Below are 23,276 nucleotides of genomic sequence, written 5' to 3' on the forward strand. Positions count from 1 at the left end.
TAAAACACAACAAACCCTAAATTAACCTGTGCTTAACCCTCTGGTAGCTTGGCACAAAAAGCAGTTAGGCTTAACTTAAAGGCAATGTGTAAAGTTGTATCTAGCACTTCAAACATTAATAAAGTGAAATCACAACACAAGAAAAATCCCACACAATTTAGAAAAATAGATTTGACACCAAAATGACAAAGATACAATTAGTAAAACCGGAGTTATGCAATTTTAAAGATTTAGGTCAAGTTAGTGCTTAAAAACACAAAGCTTTAACTGTGGTAATATGTGACTATCTTACACAAAATTTGCACCCACGTTGGGCACTCACGGGCACTTTGGTTTTACAGAAGGCTCTGCAGATGCTTGTGCGACACCCTTCAGTAACACTGACCATGCTGGCACACGTGCTTCAGCGATATTGTGAGAGGTCATTCACTCATTTAAATAGGGGCCCCATGCAAATGATGGGTCCTCTGTGTCCGCGCCGTATGATGGACGCAGGTGCAAAGTCAGAGATCCTCTCAGGAGACTCACTGACATTGTGTCACAAAAAGGTGGCACATTGTCAGTGAGCCCCTAGAGGACTGCTGTAAGTAGGGGGGAAAAGGGATCCACCTCGGTGATTTCCCTGCAGGCGGGTGCAGTAAATCACTGCACCCAACTGCAAGGGGATCTCTCTACCCTCTTAAAAGTTCAGGAAAGTTGCAGCCTACACAGAGAAACATAGAGCAGGTTTTAAACAGCTGCTCTGCATTTCACTTGACTGTACAGCACCCAGCAGCTCGAGGTTGTGGCTGCCCTGAGGGCACTGCATGCACCATAATTGGGTGCACTTTCCCAGTTTGTGCCCCATGAACCCTTTGAAAGGCTCTATGAGTATTACATCCCCTGGTCACACCAGACTGGGACAAAGTCACAAGTGCTGGCCAGATACAGGGACCAAGTTAGTCCTGCTGACCAAAGTACCATAAATCCTGTTTTCAGATAATTTCGAGGTCCACCGTTAAGGATGCGTCATGCAGCAGCAGTTCTGACGAGCTGTGGGGCTGCGATGTGAGATCCTATGTCGAGGAAGCATCGTGCATCAGCAGTTCTGAGGAGCTGCGAGTTACTGTGCCGGGTATGCATTGCTCAGCTGCAGTTTTGACTTGGAGCTGCAATACATCCTGCTGCACTGCTTCTCCTAGGACCCCAGTTAGGCTGGCAGAGCATCTGCAAGCCCACTTCCAAGGGTCCAGGCCTGGGGTGGCACCATTTAGAGGGTTTGGACCCTCAGTAGGCAGACTCAAGGTGTAGGGTTCAGGGTAGTTGGAGCCGTTTCTTCCCTGAGTCTGTGATCAGGAGGCCAGCCAACTAGCTGTTGTAGTCACCCTGGTGGTCTTGGGTTCAAGACACAGGTCCAGTCCTTTTCCCTCAGGCAGCAAGGCAGCAGTCCTTCTGAGCCTTCCACATGTCCAGATGTGTACTGAAGAGTGGAGTCTGAGAACCCAATATTTATACCTGGTGCCAGCTTTGAAATACAATAAATATCTGGAGTTTCCCCCCACATAGGTGTCTTGGATTTCCTTTATCCTTGCCCTGGATCAAGCTATTCTGAGGGCACAAAATACTAGTGTGAAACCCTTTTTGAGTGTGCTTAGGCAAAGTCTTTGTGAAATGCTTTGTGGTAGGGGACAGCTCTGCCCTATATCAAGACAGAGATGGCACATTCTGTCAGCACCTCTCCCCCCTTTTTCTCACTATCAGGGAACAATACACAAAGATCAACTGCAGTTATACTTAGACATGTAACCCAGGATACAGGCTGCAGGCACCAAAGGGTTAGGAAAAGAAAATGTGAACTTTCTAAAAGTGGCATTTTTGGAATTGTGACTTAAAATTTGACCTTACCATTAAAGAGGATTTAAATTACATTTCTTTAACCCCCAAACTTGACATTGCTACCTGCTCCCAAATGAAAGGTATCACTTATGAAATGTAATATGGTAACCCAATGTTGTTATGTTATGGGAGAGGCAGGCCTTGCAGTACTGAAAAGGGGTTTTCACTACCAGGACATGTAAAAGTTAAAAGTACATGTCCCATTTTTTAAATACACTGCACACAGCCCTATGGACTGTTTAGAGCCTACCCTAGGGGTGACTAATGTGCATTAAAAGGAATGTATAGGCCTGGAAAAAGGTTTATTTTGCTAGGTCGACATTGTAGTTTAAAACCACACACCCAGAATGAAGTGGCAGGCTTGAGACATATTTAAAAGTTTAATTAAGTGGTTGAACAATGAGTGCTGCAGGCCCACTAGTAGCATTTAACCTACAGGACCTGGGTACATGTAGAACCACTTTACTAGGGACGCACAAGTAAGTCAAATGTGCAAATTGGGTGTAAGCCAATCACACCATGTTTAAGGAAGAGAGCACAAGCACTTTAGCACTGGTAAGCAGTAGTAAAGTGTACAGAGTCCTATGGGCAGCAACAAAACTAAGTGAGAAAAAAACAGGTGGATTGAAGGCAAAAAGTTAGTTGGAAACCACCCCGTGAATGTACAGTCCAAAATATATATATATCTTCCAAGCACACTCTCCGAACGTCCTCCTTGGCAGACAGAGAGAGAAGGACCCAGACAAATAAGGCAGGAAAATGTTTTATTTTCTCCCTCTGCGACGCTTTTCAAGCACCCTGTGCCCTTGATCACACATGAAAACTAGCGTCCGTCATTACATTTTTAAATGCTAGGTGTCCACTCCCTTGTGAGTCATATGTTCATAGAAATTGAAGAAGCACTTTTCTTACAGGCATGCTTTTGTGTTTTTACAATATACTCCCACACCGGGGAATAATTATTCCAATTTGTTTCATCAGTAATAATCATCATCACTAATATCAGAATGACAATAAATAAATAAATTAATTAATTAAGGTCTTGACATGACTAGTAGAACTGAGCAGCAAATAAATATTCTGACATCTGTGCAAAAATTCGCAATTGTGCAAATGTGCAGTTAAGGACAACGTCACGTTAGTGCAATTCATACGCAAATTATTAAAACCAGGACATTGCCAATGTTAAAACCGTATGTGCATTATATCATATCATAAATATCAACATAAAACTCATTAAGTTACAAACATTATGTATTTGGACTTTGCTGATTGTTGACTTCACAATGATATTGTCCTTGATGTCGCGATCTGCAACTCACATTGCCCCTCAAAATCAATACTTTTCTGCATATACATACATACATATATATATATATATATATATATATATATATATATATATATATGAAAACTCAGCTCCTCCTCGGCTCTCACAGCGTTTCAAGCCACAGCAGCGCACACTTGCAGACGAGGGAGACGGACCACAAAAGTCAGCAAAGATGAAATTTTATTTGCAACCTCTACAGAGACCAGCAGCTACGCGTTTCAGGCGAGTTGCCCTTGATCACGCTGCAACAGTGCAAAAAACGAAATGCTTCTTTTATATACATATGCAGTACTCAGTAAACACCCCCTAGTGGTGACATCATAAATTTTGTAGTGAAACAAAAAGTGAAAAAATACTATTATCACTAAGCATGTTGCGGATAAGGTTGCACAATAGAATTACTGGATAAATCCATATATATAGAGACAGTTTCCCATATAAACGGGGAAAAAATCTACTGCAAGTGATAAAATCCATTGAAAGATAAAACAATAGATACACCTGGCAGCTGAACAAGATATCATAGTATAAATACAAGATAATAATCCTATTCACGGAGTGATAAAGGAAAGAAACTTGTTAAGCCTCAATGAAATTCATGTGCAAAATTGGAATTTAAGCAGCTATGGATAATAAAGTGCTAAAGATAGTGCAAATGTGAATACACGAAGAGAACAACTAGAATAGTGTGCAATATAATCGACATCTTAAAGATAAAATCATTAATATATACAATGCTACTCAGATCCCTGAGATAAAGTGCATACATATACTAAATGATATGATATATCTTTATAAAAACAGTCGATAAAAAATGGTAGCAAAAATATTATAGTTAAAAATATTTTTGATGGAGGAGGAGCTACGCTACGATCCAAGATGGCCGCATAAGCTCCCGGCTCCGCCAACCTCCACCGGCAGCTCGTATATCCTGCCCTTTATCCTTCAAGCACGCCGGACTCCCACATGTATGAAGTGCTCCTGACTCCTGCGGTGCCAACTCGGACCCTCCAACTTACCGGGTGACAAAGTTACGTCGAATTTACTTCTCGGCCTATTCCAGAGCTTCCACCGGGACCTCGATTTCTGACCCATCCGGGTTGGATGTGATCATCATCGGCTGTGGGACCAGGGTTGCTTCCGGTCTCCCGACCTCGGTCCAAACCTTCTAATTCCATTTGGCAACTGAGTACTCGGCTTCATTCAAGGACACGGCACAGTGACGCATGTGATATCGGTGACCACGGTCGGGGGTCCTATGCCTGGTGACCCCCTGGGGAGCCCGGGTTGTCGGGCTGGCCCCCGCGAGTGGCGAAATACCGACCCTGCCTGTTGTGTGAGCGCTCGTTGTTGTCATAAGCCCCGTGTGTGCCTGGTTCCTGGACGGTGTTTCAGGGATCCGAATCCTGCCTCGTCTCATGCCGGAGGAGATGGGGGATACTGACGGTACACCAACACTGAGGTCCGTAATGGCCGCCATTGGGGCGCTCCGCTCTCACTTTGCCGTCCTGTGCCAACGGATGTCTGTAAAGCTGGATAATGCACACTTGGAACCGGAAGCGGATAATCCGACAAGCTGTCAGCATGCCTTGGACCCCATGGATTATTCTCCGCAGCATTTAGAGACCCCCGGACGGAAGCCTGTTTTAGCCTATTTTGATGACTCTGGCCTTATGGAGGGTACACCTGTGATCGTCGTTGGCTTTCCCTGCTCCATTCCTGTTCGACGGAACATTGTTGCTAAAGGTTTTTACCGCCAAGGACAGTTCTTCAGTGACTTTCGGAGAGGTTTGCCTTCCTTCTTCATCCTCAATTGTCGAATTTTCAGATGCCGCCATTTTGTCTCCCCTCCTCGATCCGTCGCCATTGTTTTGAACTGTCTTGGACGCTTCGCCTTCTTTGCGATTGTTGTGGCTTGGACGACATGGGCTTTTGTGAAGAACCGAACTGGTCAAGGTTGACTTTGACATTCGGTGTTAGCTTTTCTATCTGTTTTATGCCGGATATGCACCGTGTATGCTACTGGGAGACGGGAGGTTTTTATTGGACTTCTCCCCATGTACGTGTTCAATACTTGCTTTAATAGTCGACATGGAATTTGGGGAGGCTGCTGCTGGTGGGGTGTAATGAGGACCGGGAGTGTGTCTATTGCTCTCCTCCTCCGCTTTCTTTCCTTTCTTTAGGGCAGTTCTGGGGCGACAGGCACGCTGTTAGTGGGGTTGGCCGTAGCCATTACAGGGGTGCAGGGTGGTGGGTGTTGGGGGGGGTTTATTATTTTAGTTTGTTTTGTTCTATGGTCTCTTTCTCTTTCTTTCTCTTTCTCTCAGGTGGGGCTTTCCTTCATCTCCAGTAGGTTGGCTGTCTCTCTCTATCTCACTTCTTTCTCTATCTGGCGTCTATACTTGCCTATGCCTTACTTCTCTGGAGGGTGGGTTTTTCGGGATGATGCTCTAGCTGACTCGCTCGCTATTATACTGATTTTGGCTCCTTGTTTGCCTTAGCGGGCGTAGTATGTTTAAGGCCGTAATGTTCATCACCTGGTTCTGATTACATTGAGGGGTGTGTCCCCCCCATCTCTTCTTAATTCTATTCTATGGTGTGACGCCATCGATAGTGCAGCCACTACTGCTTCTTCATAACCAAAAAAATGAAACCTTTGATATCCTTTGCTTAATGGCACATGCAATCATAAGCTATGCTTGTCTCGTTGATATTACGCGGTTGTATACATTTGCATGACACCTAATCTATATCCTGAGTTTGCGGCCGGCCCCTGTGGTTGTAGGCCTGCGCTTGTAATGCTTTGATAATTCAATAAAGGTTTTCAAAAAAAATTTTTTTTTGATATATCTACAAACCCTTCACCTAATACAAAAGTAGTATCAAAAAGATTATAAAAGTACAAAGATACCAAAATCATCCAATAATAAATTCTTTCAGGGTTTCTTAAATATCCTGATAAATCAAAAGGTCAACAGTGTCAGAAATGTCATACTATATACACATATGGGAAATATATGCACATAAAAATCAGGGAATAAATAAGGACATATATGCAAAGCAACTATTTTAGAAATAGAACATTAATGGATCAGTCGATCCATATACAGAACAGAGTAGAAGTGTATGTAAAAGAGAAACGATAGAATTGGCAGTAAGGGACATTGACTCAACCTCAAAATAGGGAACCTAACTAAGAGGGAGTAGGGAAATGAACAAAGGTGAATTCAAACTAGCTACTAGTACAATACTGTAATGAAAACCTTATAGAAAGTGATGCATTTCCTCAATGTTATCGAGACCATTAGGCCAACGACTATCAAACTCCAATATCATTTTTGATTCAAGCTGTCTTAATAGTAACTGGCGGTCCCCTCCATGTTTGAGAGGAGAAATGGCCCCAACCACAGATTTAACTTAAACAGGACAAATCATTGATGTGGACTCTTTTAAAATGGCGGGCCACTGGGTACACCTGATCATTATGCAAGATGGCACAAAGATGCTGTAATATCCTGACGTGCACCTGGAGCTTTGTACTACCCACGTACTTCAAGCCACAGGTGCACGTCAGGACATAGACAGCATGGTCGGTATATATATGTATATACATATAAACCACACTTCCAACACAGGAAAGTTGACGTCGTGTCTTTTCACAATAAATTCTTTAAGGAGAGCTGATGATGTTAGATGTGTTTCGCCTGCCCAGCAGGCTTGCTGACTAGCCTAATATACATATTCCAGCACTTCTCATTGCTTTTCAATCCACAGCCTGCTCTATTGCGGCAAGTGTATGGGGTAGCAAACCCTCCACATATATCCACCACTAAGGGTTGATTATGATGTCGGTGGGACCGTCACCGACAGCACGTCAGTGTTGGTCATCTGCCCCTGCGGTCCGCCTGCTGTATTATGATGGGGCAGGCGGAGGGGTCATCACCAGCGCTTTTGACAGGCTCATGCAGTCCCTCGGTGTGTCAGAAGGCACCGTAACCCCATAATGACTGCGGAGCCTGGCTCCGCTCTGCCTTCAGGATTATGATGACACTTTCTGCCTGCCCTTTCATGGCAATCCACCGTCCATGAAAAGACAGGCGGAAAGTGACTCCTTCCCCCCTGGTCTTCCGCTGTGGGACCTAAACATCCCTGCACCGGTTGGCAGGTTCCTTGAGGGGCCTGTCACACGGTTCAGGGATGTTTAAAAACATCCATTTTACAATAGAAGCTTGTGCTGCAGGCCTTTTCTGCGCACTGCACAAGCTTTGATTGTAAAATACATGATTGCTACCCCGGCCGCATTGTACACCTGTGGTTGGAACGCTCTACCTGATGTCGGGTGGTTCCAGACCAATACGTGTCAGCTCAACATCATAATCAGCCTCATCTAATTGTATTACTAACTCCTTAATACTAACAGATAAAGAAATGTTAATTCTATACATATAATTTGCCTTTTCTAAAGTAAGATTCCATAGGGCATAATAATACAATAATTTTTAAACTTGCACTGCCCAGGAACAATGATTTATGTAATGCAGCCTGGATGGAGAACATGTTAGGTGAGCATGACTGTTTGGTTGGCCCGAGACGGCCGTCTAAAGCATCATGCGCATTTCAGTGTGCTCAGCATTCCTCCCCTACCCTGCTCTGTGAGCAGAGCGGCCCTGCACCACCCCCATGCCGCCACAGCAGAAAGGAACAAACAAAACGAAAATAAAATCAAGTTATTTTCTTTTTATTTTTCCTCTCCTTCACTGCTGCAATGCAGCAGGACGACGCTCCATTTTAGCGTAGGAGCCGCCTCTACCATTACCTCTTACTCACCCAGAACCTAGACCTACAGAAAATACCTTCAGCAATGGCCCTTGCCATTCACTTTGCAATTCAGTTGTGCCACTTTGACCCCTCTAAACTCCAAACACCCTTACACTTCTGATGCCCTAGAGCTGCACTACTCTTTGTGAAGGGCACTGGCCCAACCCATGCGGCATGTGTGACAACGCAAGTAGAATAAAATGAGCTAACAAATGTGTAAAGATGTATTGTATCAGGTTTTTTTCTTATGTCAATTTCTGTTTTCTCTGTAGGTATGTCAAAGGATACCCTCCCAACTCACCTTACATTGGAAGCTCTCCTACACTGTGTCACCTGCTGCCTACAAAAGCACCCCCCTGTTGTCTAAGGCTTGATAAGGTACAATATTCTGTCCTTTCCAAAGCAGATGTTCATGTGATATGTGCAGCTGCACTGGTACATGCTGTGCTTTGTTTCAACTCCATAACATCTCTTAATCTAATAATACCCAAGCGATGCCCTGATTGTTGTGTTTCAGTTTCTTTCTCTTAGATTGTATACATGAGTGCTTAGAATGACTAGCATATGCCTATTCTGTATTGAAAGATTGTATGTGATATTAAGGAAAAACAACTGAGGATCCTTTTTCAGACAAACTCTTTTGTACAAAATCTTTAAAACAAATAGCATTCTCTAGGTTGTCAAAACTCACTAATGTTTTTTGGATCTAACAAGTCCTCTCAAGTCTTTGTTTTCATTGAGATCCCATCAAATCTCTATTCCCTAGGTCTTAGCTGAAGTGATACCCTCCACTGAACAGCACTTTTACTTTTGTGTTCATTACTCACTTTCTCATGTATTTGGGCTTCTTTTGGTTCTCTCCCTCCCTCCTTCCACACAACAAAATTCACCTTGCCCTTGTCATCTCTTTCCTCCTCCTCCTCTTCCTCATCTTCTCCTTCAATGTTTTCCCATCATTGGCGTGCCCCCGATATCTTTCCCAGTCACCACCCAGTTAGCTTCCTACTCATTTGGTCCTTTGCTCTTCCCTTCATATTCCTCTCCCCTTTCTTCTTGCTGTGCTCTGTATTTTTCCCTTTTTTAGGTTTGGAATTGGACAGCTGTAGCTGTCTGGAAGACCTCATGTCATGAGTTCTTCAAAAAAGTGCAGTAAGGTGAAGTACAGAGAGAGAGAGAGAGGGGGAGTAGGTGTAAGGTCAGTCCTGTTCAGACATTGGCTTTAATGTATTCTTCATAGTTTTCTGTTGCTTGGATGGGTGGTTCAGATGTGGTCTTGGCATTCTGTAGATGGTTACGTTGTCCCATTTGTGTTCCCACTATGTTTTGGTGATGGGGCATTGCGTCCTTTTTTTTCGACTGCAGATTTGACATGACAGTTGAGTCCAATGTGTTCTTTGATGCATTTACTTTGTGAGGATGACAGCTTTTAAATGATGATTTATTGCATTTTATTTAGGAAGTAGGAGTTGTTTCAGTAATTACTGTTCAATGATCATGTCTTTTAATATGCAGTCATGATAACATGTTGTTGGAAAAAGGATGGGTGAGTACATAGACTTTCTTCAAAAGGCAACACAAATATTCTGATATTGCCATTTGACAGAGTAGAGAAGTTCACACATAGGCTTCCTAATGCAACAACATTTTTCCCTTTGTTCTATTTCCACTACTGTTACCACATTGTTATTAAACCACACATACAAGTCTTGTGGTAACAAAACCTACTAAATACTAATTACCTATAGCCACTCTACCTTAAGCAAATCATCTATGGACATAAACTATGCAGTTTCCACTAATACTGCCATTTATATAACATTCTAAAAACAATTCAAAACTGCAATTCTTTGGCAATAATAATATCATTAAAAAGAATTAACATCATATTACAACTAAACCCCTTGCACTACTATTTCATGCATCCTAAATGTAATACATGTTCAAGTATAATACTTCTTTTTCTAGCACACATGGATTTATACATATTTGCCTTACGACAATATCTCCATGTCTACCCACCTTATTTGATTTACTATTCATGGCTATTAAACTTTCCCCTTATATTGTTTCTTCAACAATACACATTTCCTTTCAGTTCTGGTACATGTTACTGGGGTACCGAGGTCACATCAGGCGACAATTCAGAAATAAGTAACTAATATGTATTTGCTACTCATGCCTTTTTGCTTCACCGTTTTCAATACAAAGTTCCTTTTATAATTCAATACTATAATAATCTGCGAGGGTACAGATTACCCTTGCTAGTACTGTCTATTGATCAAAGGAGCACTACACCTATTTCCTACTGTTGAATCCTGTAATGTTGCTTCATAGTTGGATTTTCTTTGTAGAACTCCTGGGTTCATCACTCCAAAATGCTTCCTCAGCTATTATCATAGAAAATCTCTCATCAAATACACACCTGTTGGTTTTCTCAAAGTTTGTTTGAGTTGTCCTACTTGTCCTTCCACTAAAAGTTCCTTTTACCTCTCTGTACCCGTGACACCTTACTTTTTCTTCTCTGACTAACTCCCTGGAACTGCTCTTCCGCCTTTGCCAACCAATAACTGCAGACATCATAATAAGATTCAAACCCTTAAATATTTTGCATTTTCTGTGTGATTCCTTATATTTTAAAAATTGGATGGTATTATGGTGTTTAGTTTGGCAAAAGATACAACTATTTAATTTATTTGCCTCTGACTCAGGATTGGATACCGGACCTGTGTGTTTTGTTCGATTGTTTTTTGTCTTTGTGACTCTGAACAATAGGGACTTTTTGTCAGGACTAACCTTCATCAGCATGCCATCAGCAATTTGATAGCAATGAAGGTGATGTTTTACCAAATACACATGAACCATATTGTGAATTGGGGGATGTTTCATAAGATGTGTTGCATTCTCACTTGCTAAGTTATTTAACTTTCCAAATCCGCACATTATTTTAAAATTGAATATATTATTAGAAAACGTATTTAAGGTATGAGAGAATATTACTTGACATGTGTAATGAATGTGAGTAGCAGACACTGCATGAGCCCATGAGTTCCTTTGTTCCATGGGCATTGCATTTAGGTTCAGAGCGGTTGAAATAACAACGCTACATAAACAAAATGTGTTTATACAAACGTCAGAATCAGTGCTTAATTTGTAAAATAATAAGTACGAAACAGCCGACACGTGTTTCACCCAGGGGCCAGCAGGCCAGGGCTTTCTCAAGGCAGAAAAACCTCTGTCAGTTAGTTGTATTCTAATTAGGTAAACAGCCGAAGTAGAGAAATGGAGCGTCTTCTGTATGTCAGGTAATCTCTGCGGTATGTTAGTCATTCAGACCACAGAGATTACCTGACCTGTATTTTTGCACATGTCTTCAAATGAAGAAGAAAAGACTATGGCAAACGCGCACTGAACTCTATTTGTATACATGATGTCCAAAACTAAAATTGGGGATGTACTCACCCTATAAATCTATATGAACAAAAAGGAGAGCACAAACCAATCACACATGTTAATACTTACCTTGGAACAGGTGGTATCTGGGTGAAACCACCGTTTTGGTATGTGCCACAGCCCAAATTGGGTCCTGACATATTGTGTGTGAACCCTGGGTAGTACCCATCCAGCTACAACAACAATGTAAAATAATAAGTGCCAGGGCCCAAGATATTTCTCAGGAGGCCATTAATTCTTGCATCCCCTATGGTCTTTGCAGGCACTTCCAAAAACTAGTCGAGCCACATCTATTTGCCATAACAGCACTGCAAATGTGCTGTTAGAAACATAGTAGGTGACCAAAAGCTGCACGAATGACCTGAGCATCATGGTATTATTATTTTAAGAATATAGTGACTTGCTAAAAACTTTGCCTATGTGCTTTTTTACCAATAGAGTGGCACTGCCACCATGTGGAATAGGGGGCATATTACAAGAAAATGACGCAGCGCAGCACTGCACACTGCATGCTATCTTGCTACGCCGAGCTGCCCCATTAGGAAAGTGCAGGGAAGTGTCATATTTACAGCAATACAATGCATTCCTGTGCTGGCACAAAATAGGCTGTCCAGTGCCAATGCAGGGGCCCCTGCATTGCAGGTATTATTGTTTATGTGCAGGAAGGTGTTCTTTCCTGCACATAAACAATCATTTATGGTGTTTCCTTCTTCTATGTGAGCTGCAGAATGCAAAAAACGAGGAGACACATTCCCAGGTTTGAGGAAACGTCAAAAATCTGGGAATGTGTCAAATTCCGTGGGTGATGGTGAGAACACCCACAGTAAGACCCATGAAACGCCTCTTTATCGCAGAGTAATGCATGAAAGGGAGCCATATTTACAAGGCCATGAAAAGCCACTTAGGGTGGCTTCATGTGGCCTTGTGAACATCGGCAGGCACACTGCGCGTCCCGAGCATCATAAAAGTGATGCGCCAGCGGCATGAATGTGCTGCAGGGGTGTCGTAAATATGCCCCTGAGTTTCTATAAATATTTCATATTTTAAAACATCTAGGGACTATTTTACATGAAATTGGTGTAGGGCATTTTTGCAAATTATTTTGCTGTGCTGCCCTACACCTATTCACATATTCCTATGAATTCACTGTATTTACAAGATACAGTGCATTCCTGTCCTTTCAGCCAGGGCCGGCGCACATTTTGGAGCTGTGCGCCAATGCAGGCACCCTCGCACAATGGTGCAAGGGTGTCTCTGTTGTTAGCACAGTTGTTTTGTTCAGGACGGAGCACCTTCCTGCAGAAAAACAATCATGAGAGGCGCTTTCCTTTTTCTATGTGTGTCGCAGAATGCTGCACATGTGGAAAGAGGAAAAAACAGGAGAAATGTAAACTGTCCCAGGATTACCAGATGTTGTAAATCTGGGGCAGCGTCAAATTCCATGGGTATTGAGTGGGAACAACCACAGCAACACCCATGGAATGCCTCTTTCACGCAGAGTACGGCAAAGCAGTGGCTTGCACTGCCTTGCTTTACTCCATACCTACAAGGTCATGAAAAACCACGCCGGGTGGTTTTATGTGGACTTGTAGATATGGCTAAGCCCTGTGTGCCACCGTAACATCCCAAATAGTGATGTTCCAGCAGGGCAGAGGGCTTGTACATATGCCCTTAAGTGCGGTGCTGAGCACCAGCATACACCAGCACAAATTAAGCAATGATCAGAATGATGGATAGAACTTGGCAGATTTATGTGAAAAATGTTCTGTAAAATATAAATTGCACTATATGCCCTTTTTTTTCAAAAACTTTGGGGAAAAATATATACCTTTTCCAGAACCTCACTGTAGAACATTTGATTGGACCTCTTTGCTCACATGTTCAATTCAATATAGCTTTGGAAGAAGACATGTTGGCTGGCTATTGTGAGCACTTGAACCATTAATGAAATATACCTTTTACTCCAAATGGCTTATATCAATAACTAAGCAGATTGTTTTGAGCATCTGAACCTTCGATGAAATCTGTCTTTTACTCAACTGAATGCAAACATTGAATACCACTAACCGGATATCAAACCGTGTCTGGATGCCGTTACCGTGCTCTATTTAGTCAGACACATTTCTGGGTTGCTATTGGCTGGGCCAGACTGTTCATAGCGGGCATCAGGCATTTTCCCAGGAGGCTGGAAGGGTGGAGGCCGGTTTAGCAATGGTCAGTCAGGTTTTGTTACGGGGAGCGGTTTTGCAGCAGTGCTGCAATATCGGCCCCCATTAATAAAAGCAGCAGTGCTTCACACTTGCACTTCCCCGAGGCTGGTCAGACAAAATTGCCAGGACTGCTGTGGGTTCCCAGTCTGGCCTTGCCTCCAGTGGGTCATCAGTAGTAACCCCTGGCTCAGCGTCGAGCACACCGGGACAATTACTTTGACTTCAAATGAAACAAACTCCCCCTTTGAAAGTTTTTTTCTGAACAAATGCACAGATATCCTCCTGGGAGGTGGACATTTCTACATAATGTGGACGGCCTGCAATATATATTCTTTTCTTTTTTTCAAATGGAGAACATTGCTTTCTAATGAGTGCATGCTTTTTTTCTAAAATGGAATCCACAAAAGATCTGCTGTGCTAAGAACTCACTCTTTCCAGCTTTCAGGCAGAATTGTAATAGAGTACCCTTTTCACCACCTTTCTTGCAATTTGCTAAGTGGTGGGCAATATTCCTTATTTTTACAGTTTCGACCTATTTGCAGCTTGTTGGGGGGGGGGGGGGTGAAACCTATGAGTGAATCTGGAAAGCTAGAGATTTCTGAAACGTTTGTAGAATTCTGAATTCAGCAAAAGTCGTTTGTGTAGATTGCTATTGGGTTTCCTAAATAAATTAAATGTTGAAATAAAAGACAAAGTCAAAATAAGTAGGATGCTGTTTGCCATTGTGAAATGGCAGTTTAAAACTGCATGACATGCTACAATGGCAGCCTAGAGACATGTTTTAAAGTGCTACGTGTGTGAGTGGCACAATGAGTGCTGCAGGTCTTATAGTAGCATTTCATTTACAGGTCTTGGGTACATGTAGTACCATATACTAGGGAAGTGGAAGTAAATTAAATGTGCCAATGTGATGTGGAGCAATTATACCATGTTTTAGGGAGAACGCACAAACACTTTAGCACTGGTTGGCAGTGTTAAAATGTATAGAGTCCCAATGCCAACAAAAATGAATTCAGAAAACAGGATGGATGAAGGCAAAAAGTTTGGGGGAATACCACACCAAGGATTTCAGTCTAACACTTCTCTCCAGTATTCAGAAATGTCCAGAGTTGGTAGGGTTCCTTGGGTGAAGGTCAAATCTGGTCCCAAATGTTGCACTCATCCACCATGGAAAGAGAGACAAAATGCAGTGTTTGTAGGTATGTTGTTGTTGTTGTTTGCAGGGCATTCTGAGTATGACAGTGTATTGGGATCCCAACCAGATACATCACCTTTCATTCCTGTCCTGTAATGCTAAAGGTTAGTAGGATTCCCTCGGTGCGGACTGAATTAGTGTCCAAACACTGCAGCGATCCCCCATGGCAAGTGAGAGGTAATTGCCTCTCACAGAGCACCCTGGGTAAGACATTGTGCTGATATCCAGGCAAGTCACACCGCATTGGATTCAACTGGGCCTATAGGTTTCAGAAATGCCCAGGGTTAGTTGGGCTCTCTGGGTAGCAGCTGATCCAGAGCCCAAATACTGCACGAACTGAGATTTCCGTCGGCATATTTTTGACTTGTAGGCTGGCAGAGTAGGGCAATACCCCAGTCTGTCTGCCCCAAGGACAGAAGCCCTGTCTAGGGCCTATGGATGGGCAGGCGGTAATTTCAGGATCGGCAAGCTCCACACCCTATAACCTTCTAAAAGTATTTTTTACGCGTGTGGTTCTATTGAGTTTTATGCCCCTTCGGGGGCAATTGGGGATACATCTCCAATCTTCTTCCCAAGGAGGGCAATAAGACTGTTCTGGGCTGGGGGAAGCGGGGCAGCCCAATGCAAGGACCGATCGGTCATCCACCCAATATCTTGTGGGTTTTAAGCAACATGGGGGCAGAGTCGGGGTAAATCTCAGGTTTTTCCCCAGGGGTGAGAAAATTTATCTAGTTGGGAGATTGAAGACACACTTGCCAATATGGCTACTGGGAGGGGCAGGACAGATAAACTCTGAGGGCCACTGAGCTTAATGGGTGTATATAGCTCAGTGCCACTACCGGGTGGCCACTCACCCTATGCATAATTTAAAAACGATTCCCTGCGCTCTAAAGGCGTGTCATGTCTTTCAGAAAGCAGATTGGGGTAAACACCAAAATCTGCCTCCTAGGGACCAGAAAGGCTATGAGTTCCAGAGGTGCAGTGGTGTGACCTATTGCCGATATAGGGGTGCAGTCCAATACGTAAATAGCTGTCCTGCTTGTCTCCATAGAAAGATATGGAATATAATAACAGTGACATGAGTAGAGACAGTGCAGAATGGCATTCTAGTTTGAATCAGTAAGTGTTTCTTACAGAGATTGTATTCCAATTGGCCACCTAGGAATGCAGGCCATCTGCACCCTTTAGCCTGTGGAAGTGAGCATTGAAGGCTGGTTGGAGAGGTTTTGACATTTTTGGCACGGCAAAAGCAGCTAACACTTTGTCCAGGAGGTACTATTGCTGTATATTGGTGTGATGTACAGTAGCATGTTGGGAATTCACTCAATACACACCAATACAAGAAGGTATTCAACCCCTCAAAACCACCTCCTCTAGATCTAGCTGTGTAAGACAGCTGGGGTGGAGTGGTTTAAAGTGTGCAAGTCTGGCTGGCTGTTGCAAGACAGCTGGCCAAAGTGACATGCGCACTTTAAACTTAAGTTCCCAGCCCACTACTTCTCCCTGCTGCTGTCACTCAGCAGCTCTGACCTGCCACTCAGCTCAGGGACGAAGTAATGAAAAATAAAATGGTAATAAATGAACTTTATTACCATTTTATCTTTTGTCTCTGGGGCATTTATTAAGTGGGGCGACGCTCCTCCTCCCTAATGGAGGAGAAGCTCCTGAAACAACCACATCAAAATATGACTACTAATGCTACAACTTCTACTGGCCTGTTCTGTCTTGAAAAGGCAGACCTAGGCCATGCTGCCTTTCGGCTAAAAATCTCAGCACTGGAGATTCCCAAGACAGTGGCGTAACACAGGCCCCCGCAGCCCACTGCAGTGTGGGGGGCTCCCTGAGCACAGTACTCTGGGGGGAGAGCTCCCAATTGAGTCCAGAGGTGGCCCCTCCACTTACCTTGCAAAGGCTCCCCTTCAAGTTTTGTTACGCCAGTGTCCCTAGATGCCCCTCTTTCTGTTTCATACTTTGATGTGATGGTCAGTGCTTGTCCAGAGACCTTCGGGTGACCACTGATGTGTTTTTGTCCCTTTCTCTCCCACAGGCCTGCAGACATAATAGTTCCGTAGATGCCAAAGCCTATGGTTTCAAGAACAAGTTAATAATTGTTTCAGCTGAGACCGCTGGAAACGGGCTCTATAATTTCATTGTGCCTCTCCGAGCTTACTACAGGTCCCGGAAGGAGCTGAATCCAATTGTGCTTCTTCTAGATAATGAGTAAGTCCTTTTTTATGTCAACCTTCCTCCCTTATATAACACAAGGGTGACGCTGTCTGGTGTGAAGTGATGTTCCTTGTAGCTGTTTGTCGCAAATGCTTTCAAAACTTCTTGCTTACCCAAATTTTACTTAGTTGCACTAAGGGTCAATTTGTAAGGGCCCTTTCCAAATTCTGCAGCATTTCTGAAAACACAATTAAGGGGCCGATTCCGATCTCGGTCGGAAGGGCACTGAATTGGGTTCGGCATTAGCGGATCCGATTCGGAGGCTGAATTTCCATCCGAGTCGTACACGGGTCCGGACATCGAAGTACGATGCAAACAAGCTCGAAATCTCCGTCCAAATCGTTTTCGGGTCCGAACCAGTCCGTACAACTCAGTCACAAGCAAACCGCGGTGCGCAGTGGAGACGTTTCATGACCGAGCTAGTACGATGCTCGATTCAGACAGCCGGATCGAGTCGGAGCATCCGGTTCGCAATAGCTCCCAGAGTTGGGCTTGGGGGATCCACGTCAGACCCCCTGTTACCCACAGCCTTACAACTCGGACACAGGGGGAGACCCATGGGTCTCCCCAACACAGGCATGTACGGTGAGGATGGCACATTCAGTCAATGGGAGCCTATGTACGCGTCGAACGACCGGCTCCCATTGACATCTAAGGGAGTCCGACCGAACCGAGTCCGACAGCATACGGCCACATCGTACTCGCTCGGTCGGACTGCAGGAGTCCAGATCGGTCAGAAAACATCCCGGATACGGCTCGGTTGGAGTGCTTTCCGACCCAGATCGGAATCGGACCCTTTTTGTTCGCCTCATACTTCGACGTCCAGACCCATGTATGACTCGGACGGAAATTCAGCCTCCGAATCGGATCAGCTAATGCCAAACCCGAATCGGTGCACTTCCGACCGAGATCGGAATCGGACCCTTAGTTTGCAAGCTTTTACATACACATTTTTCGGTTGCTTCCCACCATGAAAATTTGAAAAACAAGGAAAATATACTGCTGTGAAAGACAGGGGTTAGATAGAAAGAAAGAACACAACTGTATCAAATGGGAGTTTGGGAAAAAGACGTCCCAATTGGAAAAATATATTTTGGTAAATAAAATCAAGAAACTAGAGCACTTACTACAAGCAGGCTTGGTATTAAAGCCCCCATTACAACCCCCTCTTTATGCATGGGTCGGAATTATGCATAGTGCAGAGTTTAACACACCTGGTAATTAATGAATGCGATAAAGTCTGCAATCCACAATTTTCCCCACTTACACATCAGCAGGTCAATGTATAACCGGAATGTTTTGCAGAAAGCACCAAAAGCTGGACCTCATGCCCAATTTTGAATGGCAAGACATGTACTATGCATCAGTTATCACACCTGTTAAATTTCAAACTTCATGGTACCGGACTTTTTGTGATCAATATCACTCTCCCTATTAGGGCACTCGTAATCAGGAGGAAAGAAAATGGCAAATTAATGCTAATTTATTAATGTATAAGATTATGGTGCTTACTCCCATACACTGAAATCCCCCAAGGGTGAAGGGTAGAAGACACTTCAAGTCGAACCCCAAACCTATTAATTTTCTCATAAATTTTTTTGTGCAAAATAAGTTTTCATACATATATGCAAAAATGTTTTAGTGCTAAGTGCACACACAATGAAAATAGGAACACTGTTCATTCTCTGATGTTACCAAATTGGATGGTCTTCTTTTCAAGCTAAAAGAACAAGAGTGTGAAACAGTCTTCCTACCGTTTCATGCAACATAAGATCTTTAAATTACTTTCCAATGAAATTAAATAATTTTGTTTTTGAATGTTGTTGACTGAATAGTACTTGTAGTCATGTCTACAATTTTGTTGTATTTATGAATGCATTTTTATAACATTCAACTAGTTTTCCTTTCAATTTCTATAGCACCTTGATACTCTTATGTTACAGTTCAGTGCACTGTATTAAAAACAGAAGAAGAAAGCATTTAGATGACCCATTGTATTAAGCAGATATAGATAAGGACAGTGTTGTGTCTCAAACGAGTGAAGTCCACGCAGAGGATAAGGTAGGAAGAGTAGATTTATTTTCATGGATTGGAAGTCAGCACCCAGCACCCTCACAAAGCAACTCCCATCATCAGCCACCAGGATACACCTGACTCAACATGGAGCTTCCTGGAGAACAACATTCCGATATGCTTGGCAACCAAGAATGATGAATGATGCAACATGCACCATGACAGAGTGAACAGTAAATGCAAAATAAACAGAGAGCACATAAGGATATTACACACAGGTAAATCTCTGGTTTAGAGTGTTTCATGGTGCACAGAGAAAGAATGTAGAAATCCGTTTTCTTAGATTTCCTGAACTGCAAATAGTCATGTTTCACAGCAGTAGGGGGCAATAGTTCATCAGGTGAGGGAAGGGGAGCAGGATGGAAATGAACCACAATGATAACAATGAAGAAGAATCAGCAAGCCAAATTAAGCTGAACTTGGTGTACTGGACATCACATCAGACAGAAGCCTTCCATTAAGATGGAATGTAAAGAATAAGGAATGACCCAAATCAAAGGAGTGTGTTGGTCAACTTCCTCTCCATACACTAAAGAGAATAGATTGGTTTTGATGCAGATTCTGATGTGCTACCTCAGCAAGATGAGGATGACCATGCAAAGATGAGGATGAGGAGAGCAATAGCTCAAAAATAGGTTTTGGTGGCGGTTCTGCTCGAGTTTAAGGGCCTAATAGTAAAAGATCAATCTCGATTAAGTTGTCACAGACACTGAAGAGGCTGACCAGTCCATGGGAGTGATTGCATTGCAGAGGAGTATGCACAGTGTTACTGGATCTAATTCACGGAACATAGGTTCTGTGTGGCAGAAGTGCAGAAGTGCTGAATCATGATATGTATTTGAAGTCATTTAACAAAGTGTAATTAAGCGTGATTGTCAGCATCAAGCCCCTTCCCTTCCCTCTCTTCTCCTTCATGTCACCTCTTCACCCAGAAGTGATGTGGCAAGTTCTTGGAGATCCAATCAAAGAGATGATTGTAAGAGGTGGATAAAGATAAAATTACAGTTTTGATAATAGGAATGTGAAGTGCTGACTGGGGGTAGTCTCTGTTCTCCAGAGTTTACAGACAAGGATTACAGTGCCCGGAAGCACCCAATCAGGTTTTACTGGATGGAGATCCAGCTGTGAGTAGAGACGAAGCCTTGTGCGCATCCACCCACTGCAGCACCACAGAGAACCAGATAACGCTCCTCCCCCAACCAGGCCATAGTGTGGCATGGCCTCAAATGCACTCACGACCTCCTGCTCCCTAACTCAAAACAGGCCTTGCTGGTATTTACCACCTGCTCGACAGTAAATTCGAGCCAAAAAGGCCCTGGAATCTGGAAAACATGTAGAATTTGACTCTGTATTCGTGGGAATACATCGTTATTCCCCATTCCAGGTACTATAACTCGTAATGAAGGGATTCAAGTGTTGGTAGACCTGCTAGAATCAGAGCTACTGGGCTCCAGGTATCTTAGGGTCTACATCCAGTCACCTCATGAGTACCCAAGGAGGGATAGATGCAATGATCTGGCACTGTTGTTACAAAAACAATAGATATTGTGTATGTAATACATCTATCTACAAGTTGCATGTGAGGATTGTGGGAAGTATTGCATATTTTTCTCTAATGTAGCTATTTCTCTTGCAGTCCGGATAACCACTTTTTAGAAGCCATCTGCTGCTTTCCAATGGTTTACTATATGGTCGGCACAATTGACAAGTAGGTGTTCTTTCTTGTACTTGTACATTTCTAAAAACACTGCATGCAAGAGCAGACACAGCAGAGATATAAAAGCCTAATCAGAAAGGGATTTTGGAGTATGTAACAATATGCTCCTGCGGTACTCTTTTATGTACTCATACATGCATTTGTCAATGGGCTCCAAATTGTCCAACTCCATTTTAAAAGCACAATGAGGATACAATCTTTTCTGTGTGTACTAACTGTATATGAATGTTCTCTGAATATTCCAGTTATATGCCCATGTTAGATGTTCTGATTGAAAAAAGGCAAGAGCACTTAAAAAAGCACCACAGAACCTTATAAAGGAGTATATCTTACATACTTCACACTTCCCGGGTAAATAGGCCCCATGGTGGTTACCCTGAAGATGGCTCCTGTCACTCTGGTGTATGTAGCCAGTCAGTGCAAACAGAACCTGAACACATGCCTCATCCACCAGAAACCACCCAACAGTAAAAAAATCCTGCACCAATAAAGAGGGGTAGCACCAGCAAGGTACCCAGGTCAGTGTTTGACGCATTATGGAACTCAATATTGAGATTAAGAGCTCTTGATATTTATGTTTTTAGCACTTATGAATAAGGTTAAAAACCTGATGTATGTGCTAAATGAATGACTTAGAACCAGGACATTTTTTGAGGCAGACTTGGATTTGTGAATCAATTTGGCTTTTTGTAATGGGTTTGTATTTTGTTAAGGATTTAATTGCTTAGATTTACTAAGCGTTGCCCGGGTGCTCATTTTGGGCTGGGCCTGCAGGCCTTTGTAATGATAAGTAACGTGAGGCAAATGTTTGCACCGCTTCATACCACACGGGCACCCACGCAAATCACCTCAGAGTGTTTTTATAGTGTCATCTCAATTTGTTTTTGCCATTTCTCTAGAGCTTAATTTTTATGTTAAACAGTGGTATTACGCAATTTGATTCTAAATGAATGTTGCGCCAAAAAGCCATGTCAAACGCCAGTGTTTAAATTCATATGGCCGGGATGCCTATCACCCCCTCCCAACACAATCCCCAAGGATGGGAAGACGGACGCAGTTCTGAACTTTTGGAAGGCGGGAGGGAGTTACCCTCCCGGCCATATTTATTAAAATATGAAACAAAATTAAAACATTAAAATAAAAGTTTCATATCATGTACAATTTTCATTTATTACATTTCGATGAAGACATGTTCATTGGCTAACCTTAACAAATCTCTAGTACAAAGGTTTTCCTAGCCGAGTCTAACATCCTGCAAATGCATACTTTCTAAATTAAAATTGTACATCCTAGCATTACGGGCCAACCGCAAGGTCGCAACCGGTGTCAGATCCCTACTACCAAAACTCTCGCCCTCACGGTGTGAGTGGCGGCCGCGCAGAGGACTGTACCCTCTGTGCCAACTCCAATTTCCCATGTCTTGTTGGGGGGCCCCCCATTTTAACTCGACGCCATCTTAAAGGTCGTCCGAGGACCCGTGTGAGGTGTCTGTAAGAAGGCAGCGTGGACTCCCCCTCCCACCCCACACTGTCTATCACATCCGCCGTCGCGGATATCCGGGCCCCGGGAAATTCGTAGGAGGGGCATATAGCCGCCTCCTCCCCTGGAAGGGGCCTATGGCCGTCTTCCCCTAGGCGACCCATACTTAGTGGGTGCCGCCTCCCCGTGGGAGGGGCCAATGGCCGCCTCCCCCCGGGCGCTCCCATCCATAGTGGGTGGCGCCCCCCTCTAGGGACCTTGAAATTACTGCTCACCGATCATGACCTTACCGCCCGACCAAAAAATAAATACGACATTGATTACCTACTAAGGGAGAAAAAATCATCCTGTTTATTTGCAATATTTGTCTATACTACAAGAAAACAGTACCTTCAGACATTAATCGTATCATTAAACTAGACCGTCATATACCGCTAAACAAAGGGAAGAAGATGTTATCAGAGAAAATTACTTTATTGCAGAACTAACATTGCCATAAGGGGCTGGTGGGTGGGTCAAAATTGCTCCTTGTTCTGTCGAGGGCTCACGTGCAACGAGTGGGTGCAGCTTCCAAGCACAGGAACAAGAGGATGCTTCTTCGGATTCCCGCTCTCTTTATTCCTCTTCGGGAGGGTGTGAACCCTCCGCTGGTACGCCTACTGGGCGTGGCCATCAGTGTAGGTGTCTAGGACAACCCCTCTTGGGCGGGAAAAAAGGCGCGCCCCGGCTACGCCGCTTCGGGCATACCAGCCGTGACACGCCCCCTGCCCAAAATGGTTTCCCGGGAGGATCCGGGCCCCCAACCATACGTTCGGGGGGACCGAGTGGTCGCCCCTTTCCATATGGCCGGGATGCCTGTCACCCCCTCCCAACACAATCCCCAAGGATGGGAAGACGGACGCA

The 23,276-nt window shown here is 43.6% G+C and overlaps 1 protein-coding gene across 1 annotated transcript in view; it reads left to right on the top strand.

Moving 5' to 3' along the window:
- Positions 1 to 23,276, top strand: part of KCNT1 (potassium sodium-activated channel subfamily T member 1) — a 1,005,890-nt gene that overhangs the window by 879,328 nt on the left and 103,286 nt on the right. Inside the window, exons 19-21 of the mRNA XM_086920997.1 lie at positions 8,296 to 8,401; positions 16,926 to 17,098; positions 20,814 to 20,885. Of these exons, the coding sequence (XP_086777123.1) occupies positions 8,296 to 8,401; positions 16,926 to 17,098; positions 20,814 to 20,885 (351 nt within the window). The remainder of the gene's footprint in view (positions 1 to 8,295; positions 8,402 to 16,925; positions 17,099 to 20,813; positions 20,886 to 23,276) is intronic.

The sequence above is a fragment of the Lissotriton vulgaris genome, chromosome 5 (genome assembly GCF_964263255.1).
Source record: "Lissotriton vulgaris chromosome 5, aLisVul1.2, whole genome shotgun sequence".
Lineage (NCBI taxonomy): Eukaryota > Metazoa > Chordata > Amphibia > Caudata > Salamandridae > Lissotriton > Lissotriton vulgaris.